Here is a 27735-nt window from a genome sequence, read left to right on the forward strand (position 1 = left end):
CTAATGTCAGCACATAAAGCAGGCCAGAGAGCAAATGGCCTTTAGCAAAACTGCTGAATCATTTATAACTGGACATTGGCTGTTGGTACTCAAACTAACCCCCTTTACTTGTTCTACATTAAAGAGTGTTTGCTTCTCATCTTTCACATGGTACAACATCTAGTTACACAACAGAGACGTTTAATACCATGAAGGTCAGTAAGTATTCTTCTTTCAAATGATGGCTTGTGCACTGTGTCAAATTATGCATGTTTTGTAATAGCTCATAGTAAGCAGTAGGCTATACATTTGGGCAATAGACAGAACAAATGTGAGGGTATAATGTACCTGATGTTGCTTCATGGGCATATTTATATTTCTGTATAATTCCAGACACAACACTACACTTATTGGTATCCTCAAAGGCTCACTACATAGACATTGAATCCAACTGGAAGCAGATGAAAAATGAAACTCTAATGAAAATATTTACCTTAACATTGTGAGGAAATACATTTATCAGGCCTAAATGCAGGGGGAAATTGAACATTCTTATTCCCATCTTCGGATCCTCTTATAGTGGTTTAAAGGATGAGTGGGGATGCAACTCCTAAAAAGGAAGAAAACAATTAGCCCAAAACTATGTCTATTGAAGGCTTTTGACTTAGTCTTGACTGCTATTTGACCAACGAATAACAAATGCTGAAAATCTTTAAGCAGCATCAGTAACTGCAGTATGCAAACCAGCTCCCTTCTCTCTTCCTGATGACAGGATTGCAGTCAAATCCCCCACCCTCGAATTTAAGATATCAAAAATAAACCTAAACGACATAACCTACTGCCATGGAAATCTTGTCATTTAAAGGTAATGGATTTTGATCTGTCTCAACGTATTAGTTCTAAACAACAGTAATGTTACATTTGATTGTTTTAGGACAGGTTCACCAAAGAGGGATTTGCCTAAATTGATCTCATTAACAACTATTATATTGTAACATTAAATTGTGAAATGTTGTTGGAATTAGATGCTAATAATAAACTTACAGTTAATTAAAACATGTAATCCAAGAGAAAGATGTCTTATTGGGAACAAATGCTTTTAGGGGTAAAATTAATCTGGTAGACCTCTCATTGCTCCCCCTTGTCCAAAAACGACCTTTCATATGTACTTTCGTTTAATGGCTTCTGTCTGCTGTTGTTCTCAATTTCAAAATGGCTTCTTCACAGACAAAGGAGATCACTGTGTGTTGGTTAAGTTGCTTCGCCATTGCTGGGCGAGGTAGTCATTCGCAAGAAAGAGCTGCAGTTTCCCACACACAGGTCTCTGTTTGCACACTGGAAATGTATCAATGGTGCGCAAGAAATATAACTTCAATTGGTGTGTTTGTAAAAGTGTAGGCTACAGCAAAATTGAAACGACAGAGCGAAGAAACATGGCACATTCAGTCCAGTCGTCTAGTTGCAGGGCTACAGTTGATAGACTTTAAACGGGTTTGGCAAACATCAGTAATCTGAGAATCTGGCCAGTTGCCAAATGTATGAGAGAACTGCACCCACACAGCCATATAAGGTCAGAAGAAACGATTTCGAACAGTGCTGTATCTCTTCCAGGATACTCAAAGGGGATTTCAGACTTCTTCGTACTCTGTCTCCCCTTCAAGATAATGATTCGATGTTGTATTTCGAGGTGTTGATCAACTACACACGAAGATTTTAGGAGATGTCATACAAGCAAGATGTAATCCACCCTATAGGTAAAGGAGAAAATAGGAACAAACCTGTCTCTGTGTGTACACTGTATGTATGTTTTCCTGAGTATTAAAGTGTCTCGAGTTGAACTCTTCTGGTTACAGTTGCAATGAATATACCATGGATTATGTTGATCATGCGATTAAGATTGACCAACACAGCGGTTAAACAACCTAATTTATGTTTCAGAAATAGTCTACATGTCGGAAATGTTTTAGTCAACTGTAGAGGAGCTTGTATTTCCAGGCAGGGCTAAATTCCTATTGCACAATTGCTGCGTAAATGGCCCAGGGTAAAAGGAGTGTCGAACCATAAGGTCACGAGGCTCCATGCAACGCCGCAAACCATGCATCCAACAAACTGTTGTTTACACCCTCTGAAAACAAAATAGACGCGTTGGGCAAGCCAGATACCAGCAATCGATGGGCCTTTCTTGTAGAGAATAGAACATGCAGGCCATTCCATCCGCTCCCTCAGTGCTCAAATTATTGAAGACCATGTTTTTGCTATTATTGAAGCAGCAAGAGCGGAAGTAATGTGAAAATAAAAAAGTGTTACCCAAATGTCTTATTCTATGACCGACAGAGCACTGTTAAATCCGACTGAATCATAGTGTAAAGGCTTGTTGTATGGCAAAGCCGACCAGCTGTTATTACGCAAGCAGAGAAGGAACACATTAAAGCACACCCAGAAAAAAGGGAATGGGCCTCTTGTGCAGAAGACCGACTGCTCGCAGCACAGTAGGGTATATTTATTTGCCTATACTCTCGGACCATTGTATGTCAAGCTGTTATATTTAGGCAAGGTATTCAGGCCTTTAAAAAGTTAATAGTTCAAATGATTAGTGTTTTCAATGACAGCATAACTAAATTTGTTTTATAATTCTTTGGTTTTCAGTTAATCGATACTGTTGTTTTCGATAGGGTTTTTGTCAGAATGTATTTGTCAAAACAGAAAAATGAGAGGTTCTGCACGTTTGAAAGCGTACTTCAAATCGCATTGAGTATTTAATTTAGAATAATGAATTCAAACCTTATTCAACCAACAATTAAAGCCTGTAACCTATAGACAAAATAAAACGTACCTACAAATAAATCGTCGCGGGGTAATTTAGATCTCCATTTTTTAAAGCACTGTTAAATGTTACACAATCTATTGGCCAACAAACATTTAAATCGGAAATAATTTAAACACGTCTTTTTATAATCGCATGTTTTTTGTCCTTTCTAATCTGGTTGTCAGTTCCACAGAAATATAAAAGATTATATGGATGGTTTTTCATTTATCAAAATAGTAGGAGTCCCGTTGATTTATGTTGGATGCACGACGGCATTTTAGCTCATGAATTGTGATTTAAGCATGTTACAGGAAAATGAAGATAACATTTTAAGATTTACATTTTGTTGAATAAACAATTGATTTCCATCTCCAACACTATCCAAATCACAATGATGCATAGAATTAATGTTGTAATCGTTCTGTGGAGGCTGTCAGGCTGTCCACAGCGTGTCCAATCACACACAGTCCAAAATGGACAGGAGAGAGAGGCCATAGTGGCTTATTGGGATTTTAAACATTATTTTACTCCAATTTATTGTGAATATTGAAGGTTTATTGACGCAGTAAAAGAAAAGCCAACGCTATTATTCATATAGGCTAATATTCCACTTCACACACATCCCATTCGTTGTTCCATGATTCGTTGATCTGTTATTTAGATTAGAGAAATATGCTGATATAAAAATATACTAGATTGACCTATTGTGTGTATTTTGCTTTTATTTTCTCTGGGTCTCTATTTATTTTTCCAAGAACTGTATATGCTATCTAAACTAAATATTTGTTTTATTGGGTTTCTCTCTCTGTATTGCTTTTCACACACATTTGCATGTCGGGAAGCCTACATGACAGACCTACTTGAAATAGTCCTTTTGATGGCATTCCTGTAGGTGACAATGAAACAGTAGTTTGATTGTTACATACAATTATACATTTTTTAAACATTTACATAAAAAACAACCCAATGGTAGGCTATTTCTCTTATTAAATGTGAATCAAAATATCATTGTTATCCTGCTACCATTTTAAAGAAATTGTGTTTCAAATGTACTTGCTCCTTCGAAATGTTCATTGAAATATAATTTTGAACTGCAAATAAATATAAATTAATCAGATATCTGTTATGTTTTCTTTTGAGTTTTTGACATTGATGGTTTTGATATCTGAGACAATTAAGGAGACTCAGAGATTATGATTTTAAAATACATTGTAGCTTTACTCTAAGAAAAATATGATGCCAATATACTATTGGTCTAGTGGTCCCATTTTCATTATAATTTCAAGGGGCTTAGTTGAACCACAGTCTGTGTAGCAGTCTGTTTAGCTATCATTTTCTCCTTGCCACTCCTGTCATGCTAAACGTTGGCATGCAACATGGAATACAATTCATGGAATGTCAGCAAAACTGACTGGTACCCAGACTAGAACCACACAGGGTGATATACTGTATTAATCAACACAAAGAAGAGCCTTTTCTTCCATGGTGGTAAATTACAAAAAACATATATATATATAAAGGCAACATGTAAAGTTTCATGAGCTGAAATAAAATATCCCAGAAATGTTCCATGCGCATAAAATGCTTATTTCTCTCAAATTTTGTCCAGAAATGAGTTTACATCGCTATTAGTGAGCATTTCTCCTTTGCCAAGATAATCCATCCACCTGGCAGGTGTGGCATATAAAGAAGCTTATTAAACTGCATGATCATTACAAGGTGTACCTTGTGCTGGGGACAAAAGGCCACACTAAAATGTGCAGTTTTGTCACACAACACAATGCCACAGATGTCTAAAGTTTTGAGGGAGTGTGCAATTGGAATGCTGACTGTAGGAATGTCCACCAGAGCTGTTGCCAGAGAATTTAGTGTTAACTTTTCTACCATAAGCCACTTCAGTCGTTTTAGAGAATTTGGAGTGTGTCCAACTGGCATCACAACCGTGCATATCTGCATTCCCAGTCATGTGAAATCCATAGATTAGGGTCTAATTCATTTATTTTGACTGATTTCCTTATATGAACTGTAACTCAGTAAAATCTTTGAAATTGTTGCATGTTGCGTTTTATATTTTTGTTCAGTATAAAATAAGAGCGCTCTTAAGGTATAGGCACAGGTTACTAGGTCAAGTCAAATGTTACTAGGCCTGTGTGTGATCCTAACCCCAGCTAACCCAGAGTCCACTCAGTTATAGCTCTCTATATCACAGAGCACAAATACTTCAGATGCCACTGATCATTATTGGCTCCCGAGTGGCACAGCGGTCTAAGGCACTGCATCTCAGTGCTAGAGGTGTCACTACAGGCCCTGGTTCAATCCCAGGCTATATCACAACCAGATGTGATTGGGAGTCGCATAGGGCAGCGCACAATTTGTCCGGGTTAGGGGAGAGTTTGGCCAGGGTAGTCCGTCATTGTAAAATAAGATTTTGTTCTTAAATGACTTTCCTAGGTAAAAAATAAATAAAAATACATTGGTTTCTGCTCTGAGAGGGAAGGGGAGAGCACAGAGCAGAGCGAACTACTCAGAACTCTTCTACAGCCCACTAAACACACCTTTCTAAATAGAGGAAGTGCCTCAGTGTGAGCCTCAGCCCCACCCAGTGATGTGATGGAACAGGCCAGATGACTACAGAGCGGGAGAGAGCGAGCAGCTGTAGACTGACTCTATTGCGTGACTGAGCTTTTACCACAGAGACGCTTTCAGTGAACAAATTGATTAGGAAGAGAAGGGTGTTCAGGGTCACTAGGAAATAACTGAAGTTGGAAAGGACCATTAAGTGGTGAACAGAGCAGAGTGAGACACCTGTTCAAGATGAGACTGAGCTTGGTTTGTTCCTCTTGTTGACACTCATTCTTCCCACTTAGCCAGGTTCTTATTATAAATTAATTGGGTGGAACTGACATGTGTTCAGACTCAGTTGGGAGGGACTGACTTTATCCTGACTTCTGTCTGACTGCGAACTGTTGGACTCTAGATATGACACAGAATGCTACTATGACTAGCCATGGCAACGCTAAGAAGGGAGAAGAACTAAAAATTGTTATTGTGGGTGATGGGGGATGTGGGAAAACATCCCTTCTAATGGTGTATGCCAAAGGAGACTTTCCAGAGGTAAGGACAACATGGCATCTAGTGGCATCTCTTGAGATGTTTGCTTATTAGAGTAAGGAAGTAAGTGTGTTTATGAACATAATTGTTTTAGATTAAAGTAATCACCCTTTAAAATAATATATTTACTTATGCAGTCATTATTCATTTGTGCCCTTTTGAGGGTGACATCACCAAGCCATACTCAGATTTTGTTCTTGTCAGGAAAGTAGCCTCATGATTATCTCCACTCTACCATGAAATGAATGTAAAAGTATATTGTTTATATCACTAATCTTACTAACCTATTTCTTAATACAAATAAAACAAGTTATTTTATTGCCATCTCCATTATTGGTCAGCAGATTTATGCTTAGTTCATTATTCAAGTTAAGACTAATACCAACACTGTCAGTTCCAGCATAAACAACCTTTTGATTAAACAGTTTAGACTATGCAAATATATTCATTTTTCACTAAATTAACTCTCCCAAAAGAAGTCATGGCACAAATAAGTAACACTATTCTAAATATAGGCTTCCTTCTCCAAAGATAATGATTTGTAACATAATTAAGAAATTATCATAGACAGAGCATCACATGTTTTCAAGATCTATGGCGCTGTATCCAGTTTTGGTTGAATTACATTGTCTCAATTATGTGCATTTACAGTATCCCATGGATGAAATGCAAAATTATTTAAATACTGAATTTCTTTCTCCCTTTGTCATTTTCGTTTAACAGAAGTATGCTCCGTCTGTGTTTGAGAAATATGTCACCACAGTCACCTATGGAGGGAAAGAGATTCGGCTCAACCTCTATGACACAGCCGGTAAGGTCCCCTATGCAACATAATCATTATTAAGTATCTATAGATAAAGAAGAGTGTTCTGTTCCTGCACAATGGGCAGGTATGTAGGGTGTGGATCGTTGTTCTGTGGGTGTGGAGTCATCTTGCCTGTAATGCAGATATATTCTGGTAGCATATCTTTGATCAGCTAGGTGGAACATAAAGGTAGATAGAACAATAGAATTGTGTCAGGTCAGTGCAATCCAAGCATTGGGTTCAGAACAGAGATTCTGAAATGCTTTAAATTATTGACTAATATAGCCATCAGTTAAAGATATTGTGACCTGTTTATCCTCTTGTTTTCTGGAGAATAAACAGTAAAAACAAACATGGGACTAGTTTGCTGGAGGTTGAGAACTGAAAATGTGGCATGACTTTCTCTATGACTGGAAACATTTTCTCCAAGCAATGTGTTTTGTTGAAATGTCATAATGGAGTATTGTAGATTTACTGTCTGACTGTAGTAGATTACATTGTTCTTGTAAACGATGAGAATGATGTGACATCTCACTGAGTATTACACCTTGCCCTCTCACAGCACTGATGCAATGACAAGCAGCAGCGTTGCAGAAAGCTGCTGTGACAGAGGATGTGGTGGAGGCTCATCTATAGAAATAATGTTTGTAACTGTATTTGCATCTGAGTGATTCTTTGATACTTTAAACTAGACATTGTCAGTGAAACCTCAGATTATCAGCTCAAATGGCTAGATATTGAATTGAAAATCTAATAGCTTCTAAATAATAACTTTATTCTGTTGAATAGTTTACTATTTGATTAAGATCATGTCAAACTTGATTTTCTAGTTTTTCAGCTCGTTGATATGGATATTGTAAATCACAAATAGAGTACCACGGCATGATTCATATTACCCATAAAACCTAGCGGTCAAAAAAGGAAATGGTTCTTTTAGAAACACCTTCTTTAACCTGTCTCCTCCCCTTCATACACACTGATTGAAGTGGATTTAGCAGGTGACTTCAGTAAGGGATCACAAAACACAGCCATTATTTTAAGTGTTTCTAAAATTCCCTATGGGAAAAATGAATGGTAGAAAAATTATTGGAACCATTTCACTGTTTTGACCGCCAGGTTTTATGGGTATTTTGACACCTCCACTATGTGGTTCTATACCAGCATACACTGAGTGTACAAAACATTAGGAACACCTGACTTTCCATGACATAGACTGACCAGGTGAAAGCTGTGATCCCTTACTGATGTCACCTGTTAAATCCACTTCAATCAGGGTAAATGAAGAAGAAGAAGAAGGATATTTAAGTCTTGAGACATGTCTTGTGTATGTGTACCATTCAGACGGTGAATGGGCAAGACAAAAGATTTAAGTCTCTTTGAACGGGGAATTGTAGTAGGTGTCAGGCGCACCAGTTTGAGTGTGTCAAGAACTGCAACACTGCTGGGTTTTTCACACTCAACAGTTTCCCGTGTGTATCAAGAATGGTCCACCACCCAAAGGACATCCAGCCAACTTGACACAACTGTGAGAAGCATTGGAGTCAACATGGCCCAGCATCCCTGTGGAAGGCTTTCGACACCTTGTAGAGTCCATGCCTCAACAAATTGAGGCTGCTCTGAGGACAAAAGGGGGTGTAACACAATATTAGGAAGGTATTCCTAATGTTTTGTACACTGTATTTTATGGTTTTATCAAGACTTGTGGAATACTTGGCTGCCTGAGAAGTTAGTTTCAGAAATTACTTTATACTTGTTCTCTATCAATACTGGATATTGCAAACCACTCCCCTCTAGAAATGTAAGTTACATGTATTGACTAATAACAGTGGCAGAATGATCTGCTTACTATGTTGGGGGCTGATTTTGGTGTTTCCAAGGACAACCTATCACGTGTCCTAGTGCAGTGTCTCCACTGTGAGTCACCGGCTTATCTTAGCCTAACTGCCGCAACAGCCACTGTATTTGACAGGGAAAGGAAGTTGAAGCCAGGATGTGGTTTTAAAACGGGTTATAACATGGTTCAGTATCAACTCATTTTATTACTAGAGGTTGTTAGGGAGGGTGTAATATTATCTCTTTTTTCCTTCTATAAGTTCACCAAACACTTTACATTGAGTGTATTTGTGTGTCCATTTTTTCAGGCCAAGATGATTATGATCGTTTGAGGCCACTCTCCTACCAGAATGCCAACCTGGTGTTAGTTTGTTATGATGTGACCAACCCCACCAGTTTTGAAAATGTCTTAATCAAGGTAAGCTCATTGATCATGATTCATCTACGATATTAAATTATCCAGTGACAGCCAATGACATTCATATTCTGCCCAACAACAGCCAACGCTAAGTAAGCAGCTAACCACAGTGAATTTAAGGGCCTGCATGTTTTGCTAGGATCCCGGTACAGTGCATAATAGATCTAGTGAGTATTGTCGGTACAAATAAACAAGCTCAACATTAGTCACCACAGAGAGGTGGGAAAGGGATTGCGAGTTCACCACTTATAAGTGGTTAGACATCACATCTAGGCAGGAATTTGATGAATGATTGTTGGAGATTGACTTTGATGTGACTGTGTACATTCTTTTGACTTTGCTCGCTACTTGTGACTCAACCAGAGCACATGAACTTTGACCCCAGTGGCTTGGCCTGAAAAACAGACAGGAATGTGCTGGAAGCCTCCCTCAATGAGCAGGGAGATGTCAATAAAGAGCCATAAATGCATGCCATGTGATAAAGTCAAGGGGAATGCAGTCAGAGTGAGACTTTGTAAGCACAAAACATTACAGCAAGGGAGGGGGTAAACACGCCTACTTGTAGAACCGATACCTGGGTGGACGTAGAGCCAAACCAAACAACCTGTCAATGTAGTATTTTTGTAGTTTATTTTATAAGTATCTGTTTCCTCTGTTGGGTCATTGATGAAACTTATTGTTAATTGTTTATGGGTCCAGTCAATGAAAATATGAAAACAGTACACACACAGTATGCAAACACCATGATCCCGAGTGTAATCCCAATGTGACAGTTTGAGCTCCTTCCTACCTTGACCTCTTACCTCTACATTCACTATTGTGTTCTTCTGTCTCACACAGTGGTACCCGGAAGTGAACCACTTCTGTCGCGATGTTCCTGTCATTCTGATTGGCTGTAAAACTGACCTGAGGAAGGATAAGGAGCGTACCAGGAGGCTCAAAGCCATGGACCAGGCTCCCATCACTTACACACAGGTGAGGATCAACCTGTCCTCCTGATGACAGGGTTTATACACATAACTTGAGGTGTGGTGCTTTGACTTTAACCATTTCATTTGAATTATGGATAATGGCTTTCAAATGCTTGATCCTAGAAAATATTCTCTGCTTTGCGCTGTTTACCAGTCTCCAATTCTGGTCCAGTACTCCCTGTCATCCAGTGACTGCTCATTGTTTGGTTCCACAGGGTGAGGAGACCAGGCGGCATATGAGTGCTGAGCTTTATCTAGAGTGTTCAGCCAAATACCGGGAGAACGTAGAGGACATTTTCAGAGATGCCACCAAAAAAGCCCTGGCATCAAGCCGCAGAGCAAGACAACGTACGAAGAAGAGGCATTGTGTCATCCTGTAACCTCGTTCTAGTAAAGGACAGAGGCTTGAAGTCCATTAACACAACAGGGGACACTGTCCTCTGGTCTTACATGCCAAAGCTACACATTCTGCTGCTTGTCTATTATAAACAACTGCTTGCCACATCCTGGGTCATCCTAATTCAATTTCAAGAAGAGCCTGTTCTATCCCCAACCAATTCATTCCTTTGGGATCTGAACAATGATATTGAACACTGAACTAATATCTACTAAGATCTGCTGGGATAGAGATGGAATTCCTGCTAGTTCTATGGGCACAAGGTCTATCCTGGGATTCTAGAGTGGTTTTGTTAATTCCTAGCTACATTAGACCAGGGTGTAAATTGGCATATAAAAGCAGATTGAAATTGTACTTCATATACCTTTTTCAAATATCCTTTTATCAATTACTGAATTTCTATTTTTACTTTTATAAAGAACTTATGCCTATTGCTGGCCTTTTGTGGTGTTTATTTTTTAACATCTCTCACGATCATTGAGTGGTTGATTTGTAAAACATTTTTTTGTAGCAGTTCCATTTCTAGGACGAGGCACTGACCTACTTAATGTACTGTGTTACCTTGAATAACTCTTCCTCACAGCTCTGGTCCACTGATCACTATCACTTGGCAAGATTTGTTTCAGGAAGTTGTCTGTTAATGGATACCTACTCAGGGAAAATATCCGTTACATATGTTCATGTAAGCGGCTTACCCTTTCTGCAGTGGATAAGTACTAATCAGTGACCGTGCTTACTAAGCATGTTGATACACAGTGCACCATCTTCTGAGTACAATGTGATGCTGCACCTTTTCTATTGTCAGGGCAATTTACTACTGTGGTTGAAAGCTGTTAGAAATGAGCTCCTTTCAAAACTGGAGTCTGGACAAATATTTATTGCAGGTCACTAAGTTAAATGACAGTGCCCACTAGTGGTGGTTGCTATGAAAAAAAAAGACAACTGAATAATATGGAAATGCTGATTGATATGTATGTTTTGGAAAGAAACCCATCACATGATTTTCTAGTTGTAAAATTACATTACAGAGCCATATATCCATATATGTAAATAAATGGCTCTGACGTAAGTATATTCCCCCAAGAGGGAACAGCTACCATCATGCGAAGCTGATTCAATATTAACATAAGTCATGTTGAAAATAAATCAGCCCAATCAATTAAATGCCACAACTAAACATAATGAAAAGACAAGACAAAATATTTGAATCAGATGTTTTATTTGTCTTACAGCCATGTATACAGTGTGAAAAAGCAGTAAGAGACAGCATAAATTAAATTATTTTGTCCAGGGTCTCTTGTTACAGGTGTACGTTCAGGCACAAGTTAGTCTTATGACAGGACAATCCATGACATGAACATTAAACCAAACTAACAATACATGAGGAAATAGGATCTGTTGTGTACTGCATTGTGGCAGATTTGACAGCTGAACATTAGACCAAAATGTTAAATTCAATAACATGCTTTAGCTTTTCCCTACAAGTGTAACAAAAATAGTGGTTCCCTTCGAGAGTACAATAGATTTTTTTTTTTAAATGAAAACAAGACTAAAAGTCCAAGACCTTACATTTTCCCCAATAACATAAAACTTGATTCCAAATGGAACAAAAACATACATCACGTAATTGTGACAGGCTACAGTGAGAGATAAGGCATTTAGAAAGCCCTGTCACTAAGTAATAAAAGTTGAGACTTCGTTCAAATGCACATCTAATAACAGTAAAAAATTAAATGCTGAAAATGGGTACAAAAACTCTTGAGAATTGTACATAGTTCAGAGTGGACGCGTTACTATACATACCATGTATGTCAGCAGAGTTATATACACGATCACTCCAGCACATTCGTGCTCAAGACATTATTGCCAATCATTTGTTCACAGTACCAGTGCTCATAGCAGCAATTGTTTGTTGTGGACCTTAACAGCATATTGTGATCAAGGTGAACTCAAACAACCAGCATCTTCTTGCACAACCTGATTTGGACAAGTCTTTCAATTAATAATTCATTGAAAGGGTTATCATTTTGAACCAGATTACAGGATTTAAAAAATATGGACTTTTGTCTCTATGCCAAATCCACTGTGTCTTAAATATTACAACACCTGGCACTCAGCTAAGCAAGGTGCAGACCACCACAGAAGAGAAACTCTTGTATACTCAAACCTGGTCAGTATCATTAGTATACGCATCATTTAAAAATTGAATGCTTGTGTAATTTATGGTTGCCAAATCAACCCAAACAATGGTAGTAAACTGCTGCTGTTAAAATGTGTAAATGTCTATGATCAGTTATGTCCTGGCTGGTACCTTGCTGAAAGAAGAAGCAGGCTTTAGTTTATATAATATAGACATGTCACTATCCAGAAATAAGCAAATGGGTTAACTTTCAACAGCACACCGGGGAGAAATATATAGTTCAATGCATCTTTACTGAAAAACATCAAATCGACAGACACTTGTAGTTACAAATAACAGTGAAAAAATGGATGTGCCCTGGACGTATTCGAATATGCCATACCGATAACAGTTATGTGAAGTAGTGACATGACCACACAGTACATATACTTTGTAGGTAAACTCACCTTTTCTCATGACCTAATGCAGGGTTTCTCAAACTCAGTCACGGGCCCCCCCTGGGTACACGTTTGTTTTTGTCCTAGCACTACACAGCTGACTCAAATACCCAACTAATCATCATCATCAAGCTTTGATTATTTGATTTAGTTGTGTAATTCTAGGGCAAACACTCAAACGTGCACCTGGAGGGGCCCAGGACCGAGTTTGGGAAACCCTGACCTAATGCTACTTGTCTTTGTTGAGTTGCATATAGTTTGAAGAGTGGCTCTCTGTACATGTAGTTCATGCTCCGACCTAAAAACATCAACACCGTAATTAGTCTGTCCACTCACTAAATCTAAAAGGATCAAGCCTCAAATGGTCCAGGATCGCAGTGGTTCATCTGCCAGACGAAAGCTGCTCTGTGTTGTGATTGCATGTTTAGCAAGGACATTGACAGGTTATCGGAAACAAAAGCACACTCAGCCAAGATTATTGGTTAATGTTGCAGCTGTCATCACGGTCCGAGACACATTGGTCTCTCTGCTCTGTCTTTTCCTGGCACAAACCCTCTGCCGTCCATCTTTCCATCGGCTGTGCGTGTCAAAATGCCCTTTTGCTTATTGGTTACTGGCCACTTGGAGTTCTGAGCTGTAGTCAGACTCGCTCACTCCTGCTTTTGCACCTTTTCTGGGTTTTCCTGGATCTTTTGATGAACAACTTTTAATGTGGTGAGAAAATTCCCCAGGAATAGGACAAGAAATGTCAGTGCCAACATAAATACCTGAAAAGATACAAACAAAGGCACTAGGAATGACATGTATTCATGACATTTAGTATAATGACATCACAAGGTTAAACTTCCAGCGTCAGAGAGAAGTCTCGTAACGAGCATAGGTTACAAGAAAATTCTAGACAGTTACCAGCCCTTTCAAGCTTAACATCCTTATCATTTATCGCCCTCCTTATCGCCCTCCAGGTTCCCTCAGAGTTCATCAATGAGCTTGATGCCTTGATAAGCTCCTTTCCTGAGGACGGCTCACCTCTCACAGTCCTGGGCGACTTTAACCTCCCCACGTCTACCTTTGACTCATTCCTCTCTGCCTCCTTCTTTCCACTCCTCTCCTCTTTTGACCTCACCCTCTCACCTTCCCCCCCTACTCACAAGGCAGGCAATACGCTCGACCTCATCTTTACTAGATGCTGTTCTTCCACTAACCTCATTGCAACTCCCCTCCAAGTCTCCGACCACTACCTTGTATCCTTTTCCCTCTCGCTCTCATCCAACACTTCCCACACTGCCCCTACTCGGATGGTATCGCGCCGTCCCAACCTTCGCTCTCTCTCCCCCGCTACTCTCTCCTCTTCCATCCTATCATCTCTTCCCTCTGCTCATACCTTCTCCAACCTTTCTCCTGAGTCTGCCTCCTCAACCCTCCTCTCTTCCCTTTCTGCATCCTTTGACTCTCTATGTCCCCTATCCTCCAGGCCGGCTCGGTCCTCCCCTCCCCGCTCCGTGGCTCGATGACTCATTGCGAGCTCACATAACAGAGCTCCGGGCAGCCGAGCGGAAATGGAGGAAAACTCGCCTCCCTGCGGACCTGGCATCCTTTCACTCCCTCCTCTCTACATTTTCCTCCTCTGTCTCTGCTGCTAAAGCCACTTTCTACCACTCTAAATTCCAAGCATCTGCCTCTAACCCTAGGAAGCTCTTTGCCACCTTCTCCTCCCTCCTGAATCCTCCTCCCCCCCCCCTCCTCCTCCCCTCTCTGCAGATGACTTCGTCAACCATTTTGAAAAGAAGGTCGACGACATCCGATCCTCGTTTGCTAAGTCAAACGACACCGCTGGTTCTGCTCACACTGCCCTACCCTGTGCTCTGACCTCTTTCTCCCCTCTCTCTCCAGATGAAATCTCGCTTCTTGTGACGGCCGGCCGCCCAACAACCTGCCCGCTTGACCCTATCCCCTCCTCTCTTCTCCAGACCATTTCCGGGGACCTTCTCCCTTACCTCACCTCGCTCATCAACTCATCCCTGACCGCTGGCTACGTCCCTTCCGTCTTCAAGAGAGCGAGAGTTGCACCCCTTCTGAAAAAACCTACACTCGATCCCTCCGATGTCAACAACTACAGACCAGTATCCCTTCTTTCTTTTCTCTCCAAAACTCTTGAACGTGCCGTCCTTGGCCAGCTCTCCCACTATCTCTCTCAGAATGACCTTCTTGATCCAAATCAGTCAGGTTTCAAGACTAGTCATTCAACTGAGACTGCTCTTCTCTGTATCACGGAGGCGCTCCGCACTGCTAAAGCTAACTCTCTCTCCTCTGCTCTCATCCTTCTAGACCTATCGGCTGCCTTCGATACTGTGAACCATCAGATCCTCCTCTCCACCCTCTCCGAGTTGGGCATCTCCGGCGCGGCCCACGCTTGGATTGCGTCCTACCTGACAGGTCGCTCCTACCAGGTGGCGTGGCGAGAATCTGTCTCCTCGCCACGCGCTCTCACCACTGGTGTCCCCCAGGGCTCTGTTCTAGGCCCTCTCCTATTCTCGTTATACACCAAGTCACTTGGCTCTGTCATAACCTCACATGGTCTCTCCTATCATTGCTATGCAGACGACACACAATTAATCTTCTCCTTTCCCCCTTCTGATGACCAGGTGGCGAATCGCATCTCTGCATGTCTGGCAGACATATCAGTGTGGATGACGGATCACCACCTCAAGCTGAACCTCGGCAAGACGGAGCTGCTCTTCCTCCCGGGGAAGGACTGCCCGTTCCATGATCTCGCCATCACGGTTGACAACTCCATTGTGTCCTCCTCCCAGAGCGCTAAGAACCTTGGCGTGATCCTGGACAACACCCTGTCGTTCTCAACCAACATCATGGCGGTGGCCCGTTCCTGTAGGTTCATGCTCTACAACATCCGCAGAGTACGACCCTGCCTCACACAGGAAGCGGCGCAGGTCCTAATCCAGGCACTTGTCATCTCCCGTCTGGATTACTGCAACTCGCTGTTGGCTGGGCTCCCTGCCTGTGCCATTAAACCCCTACAACTCATCCAGAACGCCGCAGCCCGTCTGGTGTTCAACCTTCCCAAGTTCTCTCACGTCACCCCGCTCCTCCGCTCTCTCCACTGGCTTCCAGTTGAAGCTCGCATCCGCTACAAGACCATGGTGCTTGCCTACGGAGCTGTGAGGGGAACGGCACCGCAGTACCTCCAGGCTCTGATCAGGCCCTACACCCAAACAAGGGCACTGCGTTCATCCACCTCTGGCCTGCTCGCCTCCCTACCATTGAGGAAGTACAGTTCCCGCTCAGCCCAGTCAAAACTGTTCGCTGCTCTGGCCCCCAATGGTGGAACAAACTCCCTCACGACGCCAGGACAGCGGAGTCAATCACCACCTTCCGGAGACACCTGAAACCCCACCTCTTCAAGGAATACCTAGGATAAGATAAGTAATCCTTCTCACCCCCCCTTAATGATTTAGATGCACTATTGTAAAGTGGCTGTTCCACTGGATGTCAGAAGGTGAATTCACCAATTTGTAAGTCGCTCTGGATAAGAGCGTCTGCTAAATGACTTAAATGTAAATGTAAATGTAGACGAGCTTGCACAAGACGGGCTGGAAGTAGAGACATGTTGTACTGTATTGTATTTGAAAACAATGGACTTAGAGATTGTAGGGTAGTATTTCTGTCCTTACCTGCCACTCTTTACAGTCTTCATGTCCTGCCAACCGAAACAGAGTCATAGCATTGTACAGCTGCCAGAACTGTGAAGGGGATTAGAGAGAGAGAGAAAGAGAAAAGCTCAGTGCAAGACCTGAAACCTTATTCAAGCACACGAGCATGGAAGCTTACCCTGGAGTGTGTAAATGTATAAACAGCAGAAATAACCATCTTATTCACTGGAATAAGGAACAAAATTAAAGCCTTGCAATCATGTTGGGCAAGACTATTTACAACAGTGACAGATTTTGCAATAACCTCTTACTTTCAGTTGACCGTCTCCCCACCCCACTCTCATCCCAGTCTGTGTGAAACACACTGGCACACACCCAGACTAACCTGACCTCATCCCTGGATGACCAATTAATACAATTGTGTTTAAGTTCATCACTGTTGAGAAAAGATATTAAGCCTGATACGTCAATGTCATGAGTTGAAAGTAGTAGAAAGGTGAAATAAATGTAAACAACCTCTGAACTAAACCCATATTTAGGAGCTGCGTGGTGGTCTGGTGTTTGACTTACATGGCCGAAAAAGAGAAATGGCAAGAGGAAGGTGAGCCCTCTCCACATCCATGACTGAAACCCCTCTGCAAAACAGACACGCATACATTACTAATGGTGGAAAATTAACATTCGCTAAGGCACAAACTACAGAAAGTTTACATCCACTTTAAAAAGCTTTGTCAAGGGTACAGGTTAATCATTAGACACATTATGGTAAGGAGAATACAGTAAGCTATACCAAAAACAGAGCTAAACATTCTGTATGTCAGAACCAATACTCTGTTCAAGGGGCAGCTGCAAACTGATTGTGAGATGTTATCCATCAGCTCTCTGTGGTCAGCCAGATAGAAATACACTAGAAAAATGTATATCATAATTGCAATTTTGGGCAGTAGAAAGGAAAACTTGAGATTCAAAGAGTGTGATGTTCTGCAAGGTATTCCGACAACTGGGATTTCACTCAACATGGAAGAAAATCAACTTGCTTAATGGTAAAACCCCACCGTCGTCCCATTTTTGTAGTCATGGGGTTGCTTGTGGCCCACTTTATTGTAACAACTATTAACACACACAACTGTCTTGTAAATGGTTCAAAAGCCCAACAGGGGGTTTCCCAAGTCATAACCAATAAGCAAGCCTTAGAAGCTTTCCTAACTGAAAAGGAGCTCATCTTACCCACTGTGAGGTCCAACTGATTTCTCTCCCCCAAAGCTCGTAACCGGTATAAGCAGCCACTTTGGTAGTAATATTGAAGAAAATGCACAAAGCCTGAAAAACAAAAGGATGGATAAATAAAATATGTATCAAACACCTTTACAACCAATAATGTTTGAGCAATGACATGCACTTACATTACAGTAATTTAGGCTGTATTGTGCGGCTTCTGATTATTTTAGATTTTTTCCCTCAACACAATATCTACGTAACAAGACTATTAAAAGCAACACACAAAAATGTCAACTATTTTACTGAGTTACAGTTCATATCAGGAATTCAGTCAATTGAAATAAATTCAGCAGGTCCTAATCAATGGATTTCACATGACTGGGCAGGGGCCCACCCGCTGGGGAGCCAAGCCCACCCAATATGAAATAGTTTCTCTTCACAAAAGTTATTTATTACAGACAGATACTCCTCAGTTTTATCAGCTGTTTGGGTGACTGGTCTCAGACAATCCCACAGGTGAAGAAGCCGGATGTGGAGGTCCTGGGCTGACATGGTTACATATGGTCTGCGGTTGGAGGTACTGCTAAATTCTCTAAAATTACATTTGGAGGTGGCTTATGGTAGAGAAAGGACTATCCAATTCTCTGGCAACAGCTCTGGTGGACATTCCTGCAGTTAGCATGCCAATTGTACACTCCCTCAAAACTTGAGACATCTGTGGCATTGTGTTGTGTGACAAAACTGCACATTTAGAGCGGCCTTTTATTGTCCCCAGCCCAAGGTGCACTTGTGTAATGATCATGCTGTATAATTCTTGATATGCCACACCTGTCAGCTGGATGGATTATCTTGGCAAAGGAGAAATTATCCCTAATAGGGATGTAAACACATTTGTGGAAAATAAGCTTTTTGTGCACATGGAAGATTTCTAGGATATTTTATTTCAGCTCATGAAACATAGGCCCAACACTTTACATGTTGCATTTATATTTTTGTTCAGTATAAATAGAAAAAGTAGATGCTTACTCTGGTAAATGGAGAATGCAAGGAATTGACTTCTAAACATCTGATACATGGACCCCTCTGGCCTTTGAGAAGAAGCAAACAGAGGAACCAATCAATACAGGTGATGGGATAACGTTACTCAATCAAACTGCTTGTCAGAAAACTTTTGAGGGCAACTGCCAACAGATGTTTTGCTTTTGACCAACAGCAATTCAAAGAAAGTGTTCAAAGTTTAAAAAAAATAAATAAAGCACTTACCAGGTAAGCATTACACCTGATAGGAAGGTAGAGACATAATGATGGGAGACCCACCACCCTTTGATCCTGAAAGGACACATGGAGTGGAATTAGAATAAAGAAGCATAACTTGGTAGGCACACTGGTATAGTATTTTGATCTCACAGAGTAAAAAAAATAAAAAAATAAATCACATAAAAAGCTTAGTAGCTCACCGGGACCCATTGCTCATGAGGATGCTTTCCCTTATGGTCAAAGTGCAGTAGTACCAAACCAGCAAGAAGTTGAAGATTTCATCTGTGACACTGCAACAACAAAACAGACATTTACAACTACTTCGCTTTGATGAAACATTAAAAGATGCTACAAGGAAACATCAAATGCATAACATAGCCAACTCACCGGTAATTGAGCAAAAAGAGACAGGTTATGGCCCCAAACATCAAGATTATTGTCATAAAAAGCTTGAACTTCTCATATTCATCTTTATAGGCAAATCTGCTCCAGAGAATAGAACAAACAGGGGGTCATAAGCAGAAACCATGGGGATGTGACTGAATACAGATATTTTGTTAAAGCACACTTACTTTGCCTGGTTGCTGAGAAGAGTTACATTCACATTGCCAAGCACCAAATTTAAGTACAATCTGAAAAGAGACAAACATTTTACAATATGCTTTGACACCCTCATATGGTAACATCTGTAACCAAAATATGTAATAGTCAAGTCCTCAAATACACTGACCCATTCTTCTTTGGCAAATAGGCTTCCATATCAAAGAAGAAGTTCTCTTTGTCTTTAATTTGCATTTGGATGTCTTTGATCAGTTCCGTTTCTTTCTCATCACTTGTTTTTGTGCACCTGTAGAAGAAAATTAAACCTTTAAACCCTCAGGTCCTACTTATGGGGACCTTTGGTACAGGAAAATAAGACAACCATTCTGTGTCAACTGACAGCACTAAGAGTAGGCTACTTACTTGCACAGACTGTGCCCGAGGTCTTTTAGACCCTTCCGCTGTTTACTAATGGCACTGCTGCATGTTGCCTGGAGGTTGGTGAGCTCATCGAGCTTCTGTCTGTACACTTTGTGAGTTTCCTATAAATAAAATGGAAATAAATTACTGAAGGATGTTTCATCTGTACTCAAATATGTTGATAGCAGAGACTGTCAAATCGTCAATTATTTTATTTTGAACTTATCCTGTCCTTTCAAGTGGTGTCAAGAAGGAAATGAGAGGGAAAGAAGCCACTGCACCCTGGGTAAAGTGACCCTTATTTGCTACATACCAGCATTGGTTGACTGATTTAACTGCGCCGAGTTCACAATTTGGGAGATTTCACTATAAAAACAACTAGCTAGCTACTAATCATTGTTATCAACCTGAGCTAGCTAGTTTGCTTGCTTGTTATTATGACCTCAAGAAGCTCTTATTGCTAGTTAACGAGCTCACATTTACCATTCACTGGCCAAATTTCCAAATATTAAAATCTAGCTAGCTGCACCAATTCAAGTAAACCTGACTTGCATACTCCAGGATACTATACCGAACAAAAATATAAAATGCAACAATTTCAAAGATTCTACTGAGTGAGTTACAGTTCTTAAGGAAATCAGTCATTTGAAATAAATTAATTAGGCCCTTAAGGATTGGAAATACAGATAACTTTATTTTTTATTTTTTAAAGGTCGGGCCTGGATCAGAAAACCAGTCAGAGTCTGGTGTGACCACCATTTGCCTCATGCAGCGAGACATCTCCTTCGCATAGAGTTGATCAGGCTGTTGATTGTGGCCTGTGGAATGTTGTCCCACTCTCCAATGGCTGTATGGAGTTGATGGATAAGGGCGGGAACTGGAACACACTGTCTAACACGTCGATCCAGAGCATCCCAAACGTACTCAATGTGTGACATGTCTGGTGAGTATGCAGGCCATGGAAGAACTGCGACATTTTCAGATGTTAGGAATTGTATACAGATCTTGTGGCAGTGCACTTTCATGCTGAAGCATGAGGTGATGGCGGCGGATGAATGGCACAACAATGGGCCTCAGAATCTCATCACGTATCTCTGTGCATTCAAATTGCCATCGATAAAATGCAATTGTGTTCAGTGTCCATAGCTTATGCCTGCCAATACCATAAACCCACCGCCCCATGGTGCAGTTGGGGGTTATGGTTCACAACGTTAACTTCAACAAACCACTTGCCCACAAAACCATATGTGGCCTGCGGTTGAGAGGCCGGTTGGATGTACTGCAAATTCTCTAAAACGACAGAGGTGGCTTATGGTAGAGAAAGGAATATTAAATTCTCTGGTAACAGCTCTGGTGGACATTCCCGCAGTCAGCATGCCAATTGTACGCTCCCTCAAAACTTGAGACATCTGTGGCATTGTGTTGTGTGACAAAACTGCACATTTTAGAGTGGCCTTTTATTGTCCCCAGCACAAGATGCACATGTGTAATGATCATGCTGTATAATTCTTGATATGCCACACCTGTCAGCTGGATGGATTGTCTTGGCAAAGGAAAAATGCTCACTAATAGGGATGTAAACACATTTGTAGACAATTTGAGAGAAATAAGATGTTTGTGCATATGGAACATTTCTGGGATCTTTCATTTCAGCTCATGGAACCAACACTTTACATGTTGCGTTTATATTTGTGTTCAGCATAATTATATTGGAAAGTTCCTGAATACAAAATATTGTGTACAATTATAACGTTACCCGATAACCCAGCATACTAATTTGACAAAAGGTTAACTGAACCAGCTAGCTAGCAAACTAACTAACAGGCTAGCTAGCAATCTACCAAACTGAGTTGACAATCGTAGCTATATCGTCTCCTCTCTTGCCGAACTGACGGTAGTACACGTCACGCTACGCACTAACGTTAGCTAGCTGTCAAACAGGCTTCACATAGGCCTACCTGTAATTGTTGATATTCTTGGTCAATTTCTTCCCAATCAGTTTGACACCTTTGCAGGGACATTGTGACAGTTAGCGGCACGAGCTAGCTATTTCGCTTCCTCCGACTCCCTGTACAGAACTTCCAGATGGCTACAATACAGCCGCAGACAGTTACTAGTATTTTTTGGTAGCTACCACTGAGGCATAATAAGAATGGTAGCTACAGCTGTTCAAGATTATTTTTCCATGTCACGCTGCGCGCATGCGTCAGACCGCCCAAATATACAAATGTACATTCGTGACGTCACAGTTCAAAAAGTGCAGAAATATTAATACTAGACAGGAACGCATACTACAATAACATTTACATTACATTTAAGTCATTTAGCAGACGCTCTTATCCAGAGCGACTTACAAATTAGCAGCTTCACATTACTATTTGAGAAAAAATTTTTTGGATAATGATTTGAAGAGCAGTATAATACATTTACAAGAACTAAAAAATGTTACTGACTCAGCGCAAACGCTGACAGGAAAATGTGTACGTCTATGCAAATTGTTGCTATGGGGATAGAACGCCTGGGGCCTGTTGCACAAAAGTAGAATTAAGACATCCGGGATAAATGACTCAGCTGAGCTCAATGAAGCCAAAACATGTGCGTCCAGGCTTAATTGGTTGCACAAAGACCAAGCCAGGATGAGCAGACATGGATTCATTAAGCCAGGTGAAACCAATCCTGGATAGGTGCGCGCTCACGGCTCACTCAAATAGACCCCGCCACAGATCACAGATTAACTGATTTACCATGGCAACTAGAGCCGCGTACTTTTCCCCGTCGGAAGCACAAATCCTCATGGAGGCATACGAGGAGGTAAAAGATATAATTAAGAAGAAAGGCAACACCGCCACAGTGATAAAGCAAAGAGAAAAAGCGTGGCAAAGTATTGCAGACCGCCTGAATGCGTAAGTAGTGCACAATTACACACTCACCGCTCCGCTGAAACATCACAATTACAATTCAAATATTTAATTCACATCTCCAAAAATGCAGTTGTACTGTAATTATGAAACGGTTAAATTTTTAATTGAAATGCACTGCAGATATGAGTGAAATTGTGTAAAGTAACTCCATCACACTGTATAAAGCTATGATAAATTTTTTGATATTTTTGCTGAAAACAAGACAAAAATACCAAGTAATTTTTTGCAGTGTGACTCCATTAAGTGTGTGGTGTGTGTGTGTGTGTGGATTAAACATGAACGGGCCAAAACGGACATGGCAGCAGGTCAAAATCAAATACAAGAACATTCTGCAGAATGGTATGGTCCCTGACTAATATTTAACAAAGCACAAGCATATATTGTACCCAGAAGGTGCCTGCTCACACATTGTCTGTACTGTTTTAGCAGTGAAAAAGAATACCCACAGACAAGGCACGGGTGGTGGGTCACCAAAGGCTGACCTTACCCCAGCAGAGGACATGGCCTTGGAGCTAAATAAAGGCAGGCCCGTCTTAGAGGGGATCCCTGGGGGGAAAGAGACGAGCATAGGTTCCTCCCAAGATGCCACCCGCTTCATTCAAGGTATGTCCTTCCATCTCTACATGGGATACAACCACATTCATATTGAATCAATTTGGACTGTCTGACTTTGGTTTACCTATTGCCTTGCAGTGTCTGGCAGCACTGTGTTCCTGTTAGAGCCACCAGCACAAGCACCAGACGATGCTGATCCAGTGAGTACTCCATCAAAGGCATACTGTAGGCCTGGCATGTCTTGTCTACTAGCTTCAATATGAATCCGATTAAATGTGATAGGGTGAAGGCCCCAGTGCAGCAGCAACAGCACATGATGGAGACGATGATGAGGAGGAGACCATCTCTCTGGATTCCAGAAGGCATGAGGTATCATGTTAAGACTGTGAAAGTACTATTTACTCTACAATGGTGAGGAGTCCTCATCAAAATCAAAAAATCTAATTTATTTTACAGGACCCAGATGCTATACAGTGGGAAAACCAGCCTGGCAACATAGTGCGTATTAATAAAAGGACACCACATCCTGCCAAATTCCAGCTGCGCTAATTGTATTGTGTTCACAGAGCTCACAAGCTATCAGAAAGTTGTATGGCAACCACCTCCGGCACCAAATAGAACTGGCAGACATAGACATTCAGTACAAGAAGAAAAAGATGGAAAATCTTGCACTGGAGTCCGAAATAAAAAAGAGGACAATTAGGAAACTGGACCTTGAAATAAAAAAACTTGAGAGGGAGGTGAGATATGCCTTCAATGTACACTGTATGCTAACTGTAACACAAATGTATTAATCATTATTTTCTTTCCTCCCCCAGCTCCAAGAAGATGAGACAGCTCAAAATAAAAATTAGGTATATTCTCGTAAAGTCAAGTGAGCCATGACATATGAGCTCTTATTGTGAGCACACAGGACGGTGGCATCTTTCTAAGGTTTTTTTTTTTATTTTCCCAGCAATCAGTACAACCAAGTCATCGTTATAAGGCATCGCCCTCTTTTGCCCACCCCCAGCACCAGGTGTGGCCACTAGCCTATATGAAGGCCCAAAATTGTGTGTTCCTTTCTGCTCTGACAATGGCATGCCCATTCGTGCGAGATGTGGTGGATGAAGAAGCACTTGTGCTGAGGAGAGCCTTCAGGCGAGAAAGGGTCTTCAGGGACCGGTTGGACCCACTGGCCTTCCCTGATGACCATCTATATGAAAGATACAGGTTTTCTGCAGATGGCATCAGGTATCTATGCAGACTACTGGGTCCCAGGATTAAGCACCGCACTGCACGGAGCCGTGTGGAGCAAATGGTTTGTGTGGCCTTGCGCTTTTTTGCTAGTGGAGCCTTCCTGTACTCAGTGGGGGATGCAGAACAGCTGAACAAGGCCACAATTTGCCGCACAATAAGGAGTGTGTGTCTGGCTATCAAAGCATTAGCAGATGTCTTCATCTCCTTCCCTGGCCACAGAAGACTCTGTGACATCAAAGAGGAGTTATATAGGATTGCAGGTAAGAGGATCTACAAATTACAGGACAACTGTTAACACATAGTAGGATACTCATTACTTTGTGTGACAGGTTTCCCCAATGTCATTGGTGCAGTGGACTGCACACACATAAGGATAAAAGCCCCCTCAGGTGCCCATGAGGCCGATTTTTGTGAATAGGAAATCCTTTCACAGCATTAATGTTCAGGTGAACATAACTTTTTGATATTGTCCATTGACGAACACTCTGCATTGCCAGTGATGTGCATTGATTGGTGTAATATTCCTCATCTTATGATTTCAGATGGTCTGCAATGCTGACTGTGTGATCAGCAATGTTGTGGCAAAATGGCCTGGCTCAGTCCATGACTCCAGAATCTTTCGGGCCTCTGAAATCTATCAGTGCCTATCACAAGGTAAGCCACACAACCCCTATTTATAACCATCATGGCTGTGTCAAGAATATCACTGTTTATGAGGTAGTAATGATGAGATTTTGTGTTGACAGGTGAATTCTCTGGTGTGTTGCTGGGAGACAGGGGGTATGGCTGCCAGCCTTTTCTCCTGACACCTTTCACAGACCCCCAGGAAGCACAGCAGGCCTACAACCATGCCCATGCCAGGACCAGGGCCAGTTGAAATGACCTTTGGCCTCCTGAAGGCACGCTTTCACTGCCTTCACAAATTAAGGGTCAGCCCTGTTAGGGCATGTGATATTACTGTGGCTTGTGCTGTCCTCCACAATGTGGCCTGCCTGAGGAAGGAGAGGGCCCCCAGAGTGCCACCAGCCATGGACTGGGACAATCCGGCAGTCTTCCCTGATGACGACAGTGGTCGGCTGCTGAGGGACCAATATGTGTTGAATTATTTTAGTTAGTATGTGTGCTTTCAATTTTGGTTAAATATGTCCTGCGGTGGCAGAAGAATTTGGGGTTTTTTGGGTTCGTTTTTTGACGAATTTGGCCTCTTATGATGTTTGTGCGGTATACTGTGTGTAATACAAGGCTGCAGGGAGGCTACTGCATCCATTCATTTGTCTGTTCAGTTGATGTGTATGATTTGTCCTGCATTTATTTTAGTGTGCAGACATGCAGGGTGTGTTATATACAGACCTTTGAATGTGTATGTATCATTTTGTATAATATGCTTGGATTCTGTGCTTTCCATCTTGTAGAGTCACTGTGACTTCAGTTTCGAAAGGAGCTGATGGTTTACCTGCTTTGTTTTGTCCTTATTCAATAAAGGAACATAATGTTACACATTGTGTTTTTATATTCATATGGAATGTGTATTTGTTTATATGACAGAGTACTAGGGCCACACTGAAGAAAAAGGATAAAGTCATACATTTATGAGGCTGGTTCTTTCTGCAGAAAAGCTACATATTGTTTTGATACTTATGACAATGTGATACTTAATATTCTGGCACATCAGCATGTCTTTGTTTATGAAACCATACTGAAGTACAATTTCACGAAATGCCCCACATCTGTCATTTTAACAACTGTCCTCCTTTAAAACAACTGGTTACAATATTATGACTTGTGTTTTTTCCCCTCTGTGGCCCTAATATTCTATCATTTTATATATAGCCTTATAGTCTATGGGAAACTGTAAATTATCTAATGATAGCAACATCTAAAAATCATTTTTTATCCAAAATCATTGAAATTAATGATCACAAACGTTTAAATAATAACAGTGGGTCTAGTTATATGTGCTAACAATGTATAGTGAGCAGTGAAATAACTATTGGTTTCCATTTGTGGTGACTGCTGACTGACATTAGGGATGAGATTAAATAGATCCTGGAATTTAGCCTGGTCTGGAGCAGGCTAGCTCCACAGAATAAATCTCCATGGTAATTTATACCATAACATATTCTCCTGCCCCCTATCCATCTTTAGTGCAACCGGATTACGGATCAATTGAGCCAGGATCACCAAGATATCCTGGCTTAATCCCTTATCCTAGTTTTGTGCAACAGGCCCCAGGTCACAGACTGTTGCCACCGTTTATTTTTGACAGGTTGGTTGTTTGGCAACTTATAAAACGAGTGCACAACATACGGGGTTAGTGTAAATCGGGAATATGCAACCCTGGTCCTGGAGTAACCGAACTGGAAGACCAGGTGTGTTGAATTTAGGCAATCATTGAACTGATCAATTTGCTCAGTTGGTCCGGTGTGGTGCCTCGTTGGAACAAAATCCTGCAGTACTCCAGGAGGAAGCAGACAGGAACTTTCTGGGGGAGGCGTAAACTTGGACGCGCAAGGTTCGACTTCAAACCAGGAAGCGAAATAGTCTCTATAATTCTATATTCTGGTAGGCGGTTTTAGCAACAGCTGTGCAGGACGTGGATGATAGTTCTGATGGTATGGGTGGGGATGATGAAAGTCCTGGACGTCTGTGGTGAAAAGTAAAATTTAAAAAAAGAATGGCCCTGCTATAAGAGCTGCTGACTGACAGCAGTGACAGTTCTAGTGTTGAGACCGTGAAGAGGGTGAAGGTAGTGAAAAACAAAACGAATGATGTCTCGGGAATCAGTGGCGATTTTAGCATATAAATCTTGGTTGGGCAAAAAATGAAAAAGTGGGATGCATGTCAACAAAGCCACTAAACAATACATTAATTGCACTATACCGGTGACAAACGGTGCCCACAAACTGTTATGATTACATAGATGCCCCAATGGTGATCCCAACATTTTACCACTGTTACACCTGGCTATCAGCAGAACCTTGTCTGGCAGCAAAACCGTTATTAATTCAGCCTCATGTACT

The 27735-nt window shown here is 41.3% G+C and overlaps 3 protein-coding genes across 5 annotated transcripts; 2 read left to right on the top strand and 1 right to left on the bottom strand.

Annotated features, from left to right (window-relative positions):
- Positions 1-2317: 2317 nt before the first annotated feature.
- Positions 2318-10751, top strand: LOC135548346 (rho-related GTP-binding protein RhoF-like). Of its 2 annotated transcripts, none has more exons than XM_064977844.1 (5): positions 2318-2468; positions 6620-6707; positions 8843-8952; positions 9793-9927; positions 10139-10751. In XM_064977844.1, exons 1-5 carry the CDS (start codon positions 2430-2432, stop codon positions 10301-10303), a joined length of 537 nt encoding a protein of 178 aa, XP_064833916.1. In that variant the 5' UTR covers positions 2318-2429; the 3' UTR covers positions 10304-10751. The 2 variants fall into 2 exon arrangements, with proteins under 2 accessions (XP_064833916.1, XP_064833915.1); XM_064977843.1 differs by lacking the exon at positions 2318-2468 and adding an exon at positions 5210-5899.
- A 771-nt stretch (positions 10752-11522) lies between these two features.
- On the bottom strand, positions 11523-22179 carry LOC135548345 (transmembrane protein 120B). Its single transcript, XM_064977842.1, has 12 exons — positions 21959-22179; positions 20004-20122; positions 19771-19887; positions 19613-19672; positions 19428-19523; positions 19241-19330; positions 19047-19112; positions 18810-18871; positions 17793-17885; positions 17136-17200; positions 16587-16655; positions 11523-13664 (listed from the first exon to the last, which is right to left on the bottom strand). Exons 1-12 carry the CDS (start codon positions 22019-22021, stop codon positions 13548-13550), a joined length of 1017 nt encoding a protein of 338 aa, XP_064833914.1. The 5' UTR covers positions 22022-22179; the 3' UTR covers positions 11523-13547.
- Positions 22180-23178: 999 nt separating this feature from the next.
- Positions 23179-24341, top strand: LOC135547934 (uncharacterized). Of its 2 annotated transcripts, XM_064977144.1 has the most exons (7): positions 23179-23260; positions 23348-23524; positions 23615-23676; positions 23759-23845; positions 23933-23974; positions 24043-24216; positions 24295-24341. In XM_064977144.1, the coding sequence occupies exons 1-7, from the start codon at positions 23197-23199 to the stop codon at positions 24328-24330; spliced, it is 642 nt and encodes a 213-aa protein (XP_064833216.1). In that variant the 5' UTR covers positions 23179-23196; the 3' UTR covers positions 24331-24341. The 2 variants fall into 2 exon arrangements, with proteins under 2 accessions (XP_064833216.1, XP_064833215.1); XM_064977143.1 differs by lacking the exon at positions 24295-24341 and having other exon boundaries at positions 24043-24285.
- The last annotated feature ends 3394 nt before the right edge of the window (positions 24342-27735 follow it).

The sequence above is a fragment of the Oncorhynchus masou genome, chromosome 11, assembly GCF_036934945.1.
Source record: "Oncorhynchus masou masou isolate Uvic2021 chromosome 11, UVic_Omas_1.1, whole genome shotgun sequence".
Classification (NCBI taxonomy): domain Eukaryota; kingdom Metazoa; phylum Chordata; class Actinopteri; order Salmoniformes; family Salmonidae; genus Oncorhynchus; species Oncorhynchus masou.

Excerpts from the sequence above, each read along its gene's own strand:
- LOC135548346 (XM_064977843.1), top strand. The coding sequence starts at position 5,765 with ATGACACAGAATGCTACTATGACTAGCCATGGCAACGCTAAGAAGGGA. Across the intron at positions 5,900-6,619 it reads CCAAAGGAGACTTTCCAGAG|AAGTATGCTCCGTCTGTGTT; the intron begins GTAAGGACAACA and ends TTCGTTTAACAG. Across the intron at positions 6,708-8,842 it reads CAACCTCTATGACACAGCCG|GCCAAGATGATTATGATCGT; the intron begins GTAAGGTCCCCT and ends CCATTTTTTCAG.
- LOC135548345 (XM_064977842.1), bottom strand. The coding sequence starts at position 22,021 with ATGTCCCTGCAAAGGTGTCAAACTGATTGGGAAGAAATTGACCAAGAA. Across the intron at positions 19,673-19,770 it reads TATTTGCCAAAGAAGAATGG|ATTGTACTTAAATTTGGTGC; the intron begins GTCAGTGTATTT and ends GTCTCTTTTCAG. Across the intron at positions 17,886-18,809 it reads TGCATTCTCCATTTACCAGA|GCTTTGTGCATTTTCTTCAA; the intron begins GTAAGCATCTAC and ends TTTGTTTTTCAG.
- LOC135547934 (XM_064977143.1), top strand. The coding sequence starts at position 23,197 with ATGAACGGGCCAAAACGGACATGGCAGCAGGTCAAAATCAAATACAAG. Across the intron at positions 23,261-23,347 it reads CAAGAACATTCTGCAGAATG|CAGTGAAAAAGAATACCCAC; the intron begins GTATGGTCCCTG and ends GTACTGTTTTAG. Across the intron at positions 23,846-23,932 it reads TGGATTCCAGAAGGCATGAG|GACCCAGATGCTATACAGTG; the intron begins GTATCATGTTAA and ends TTTATTTTACAG.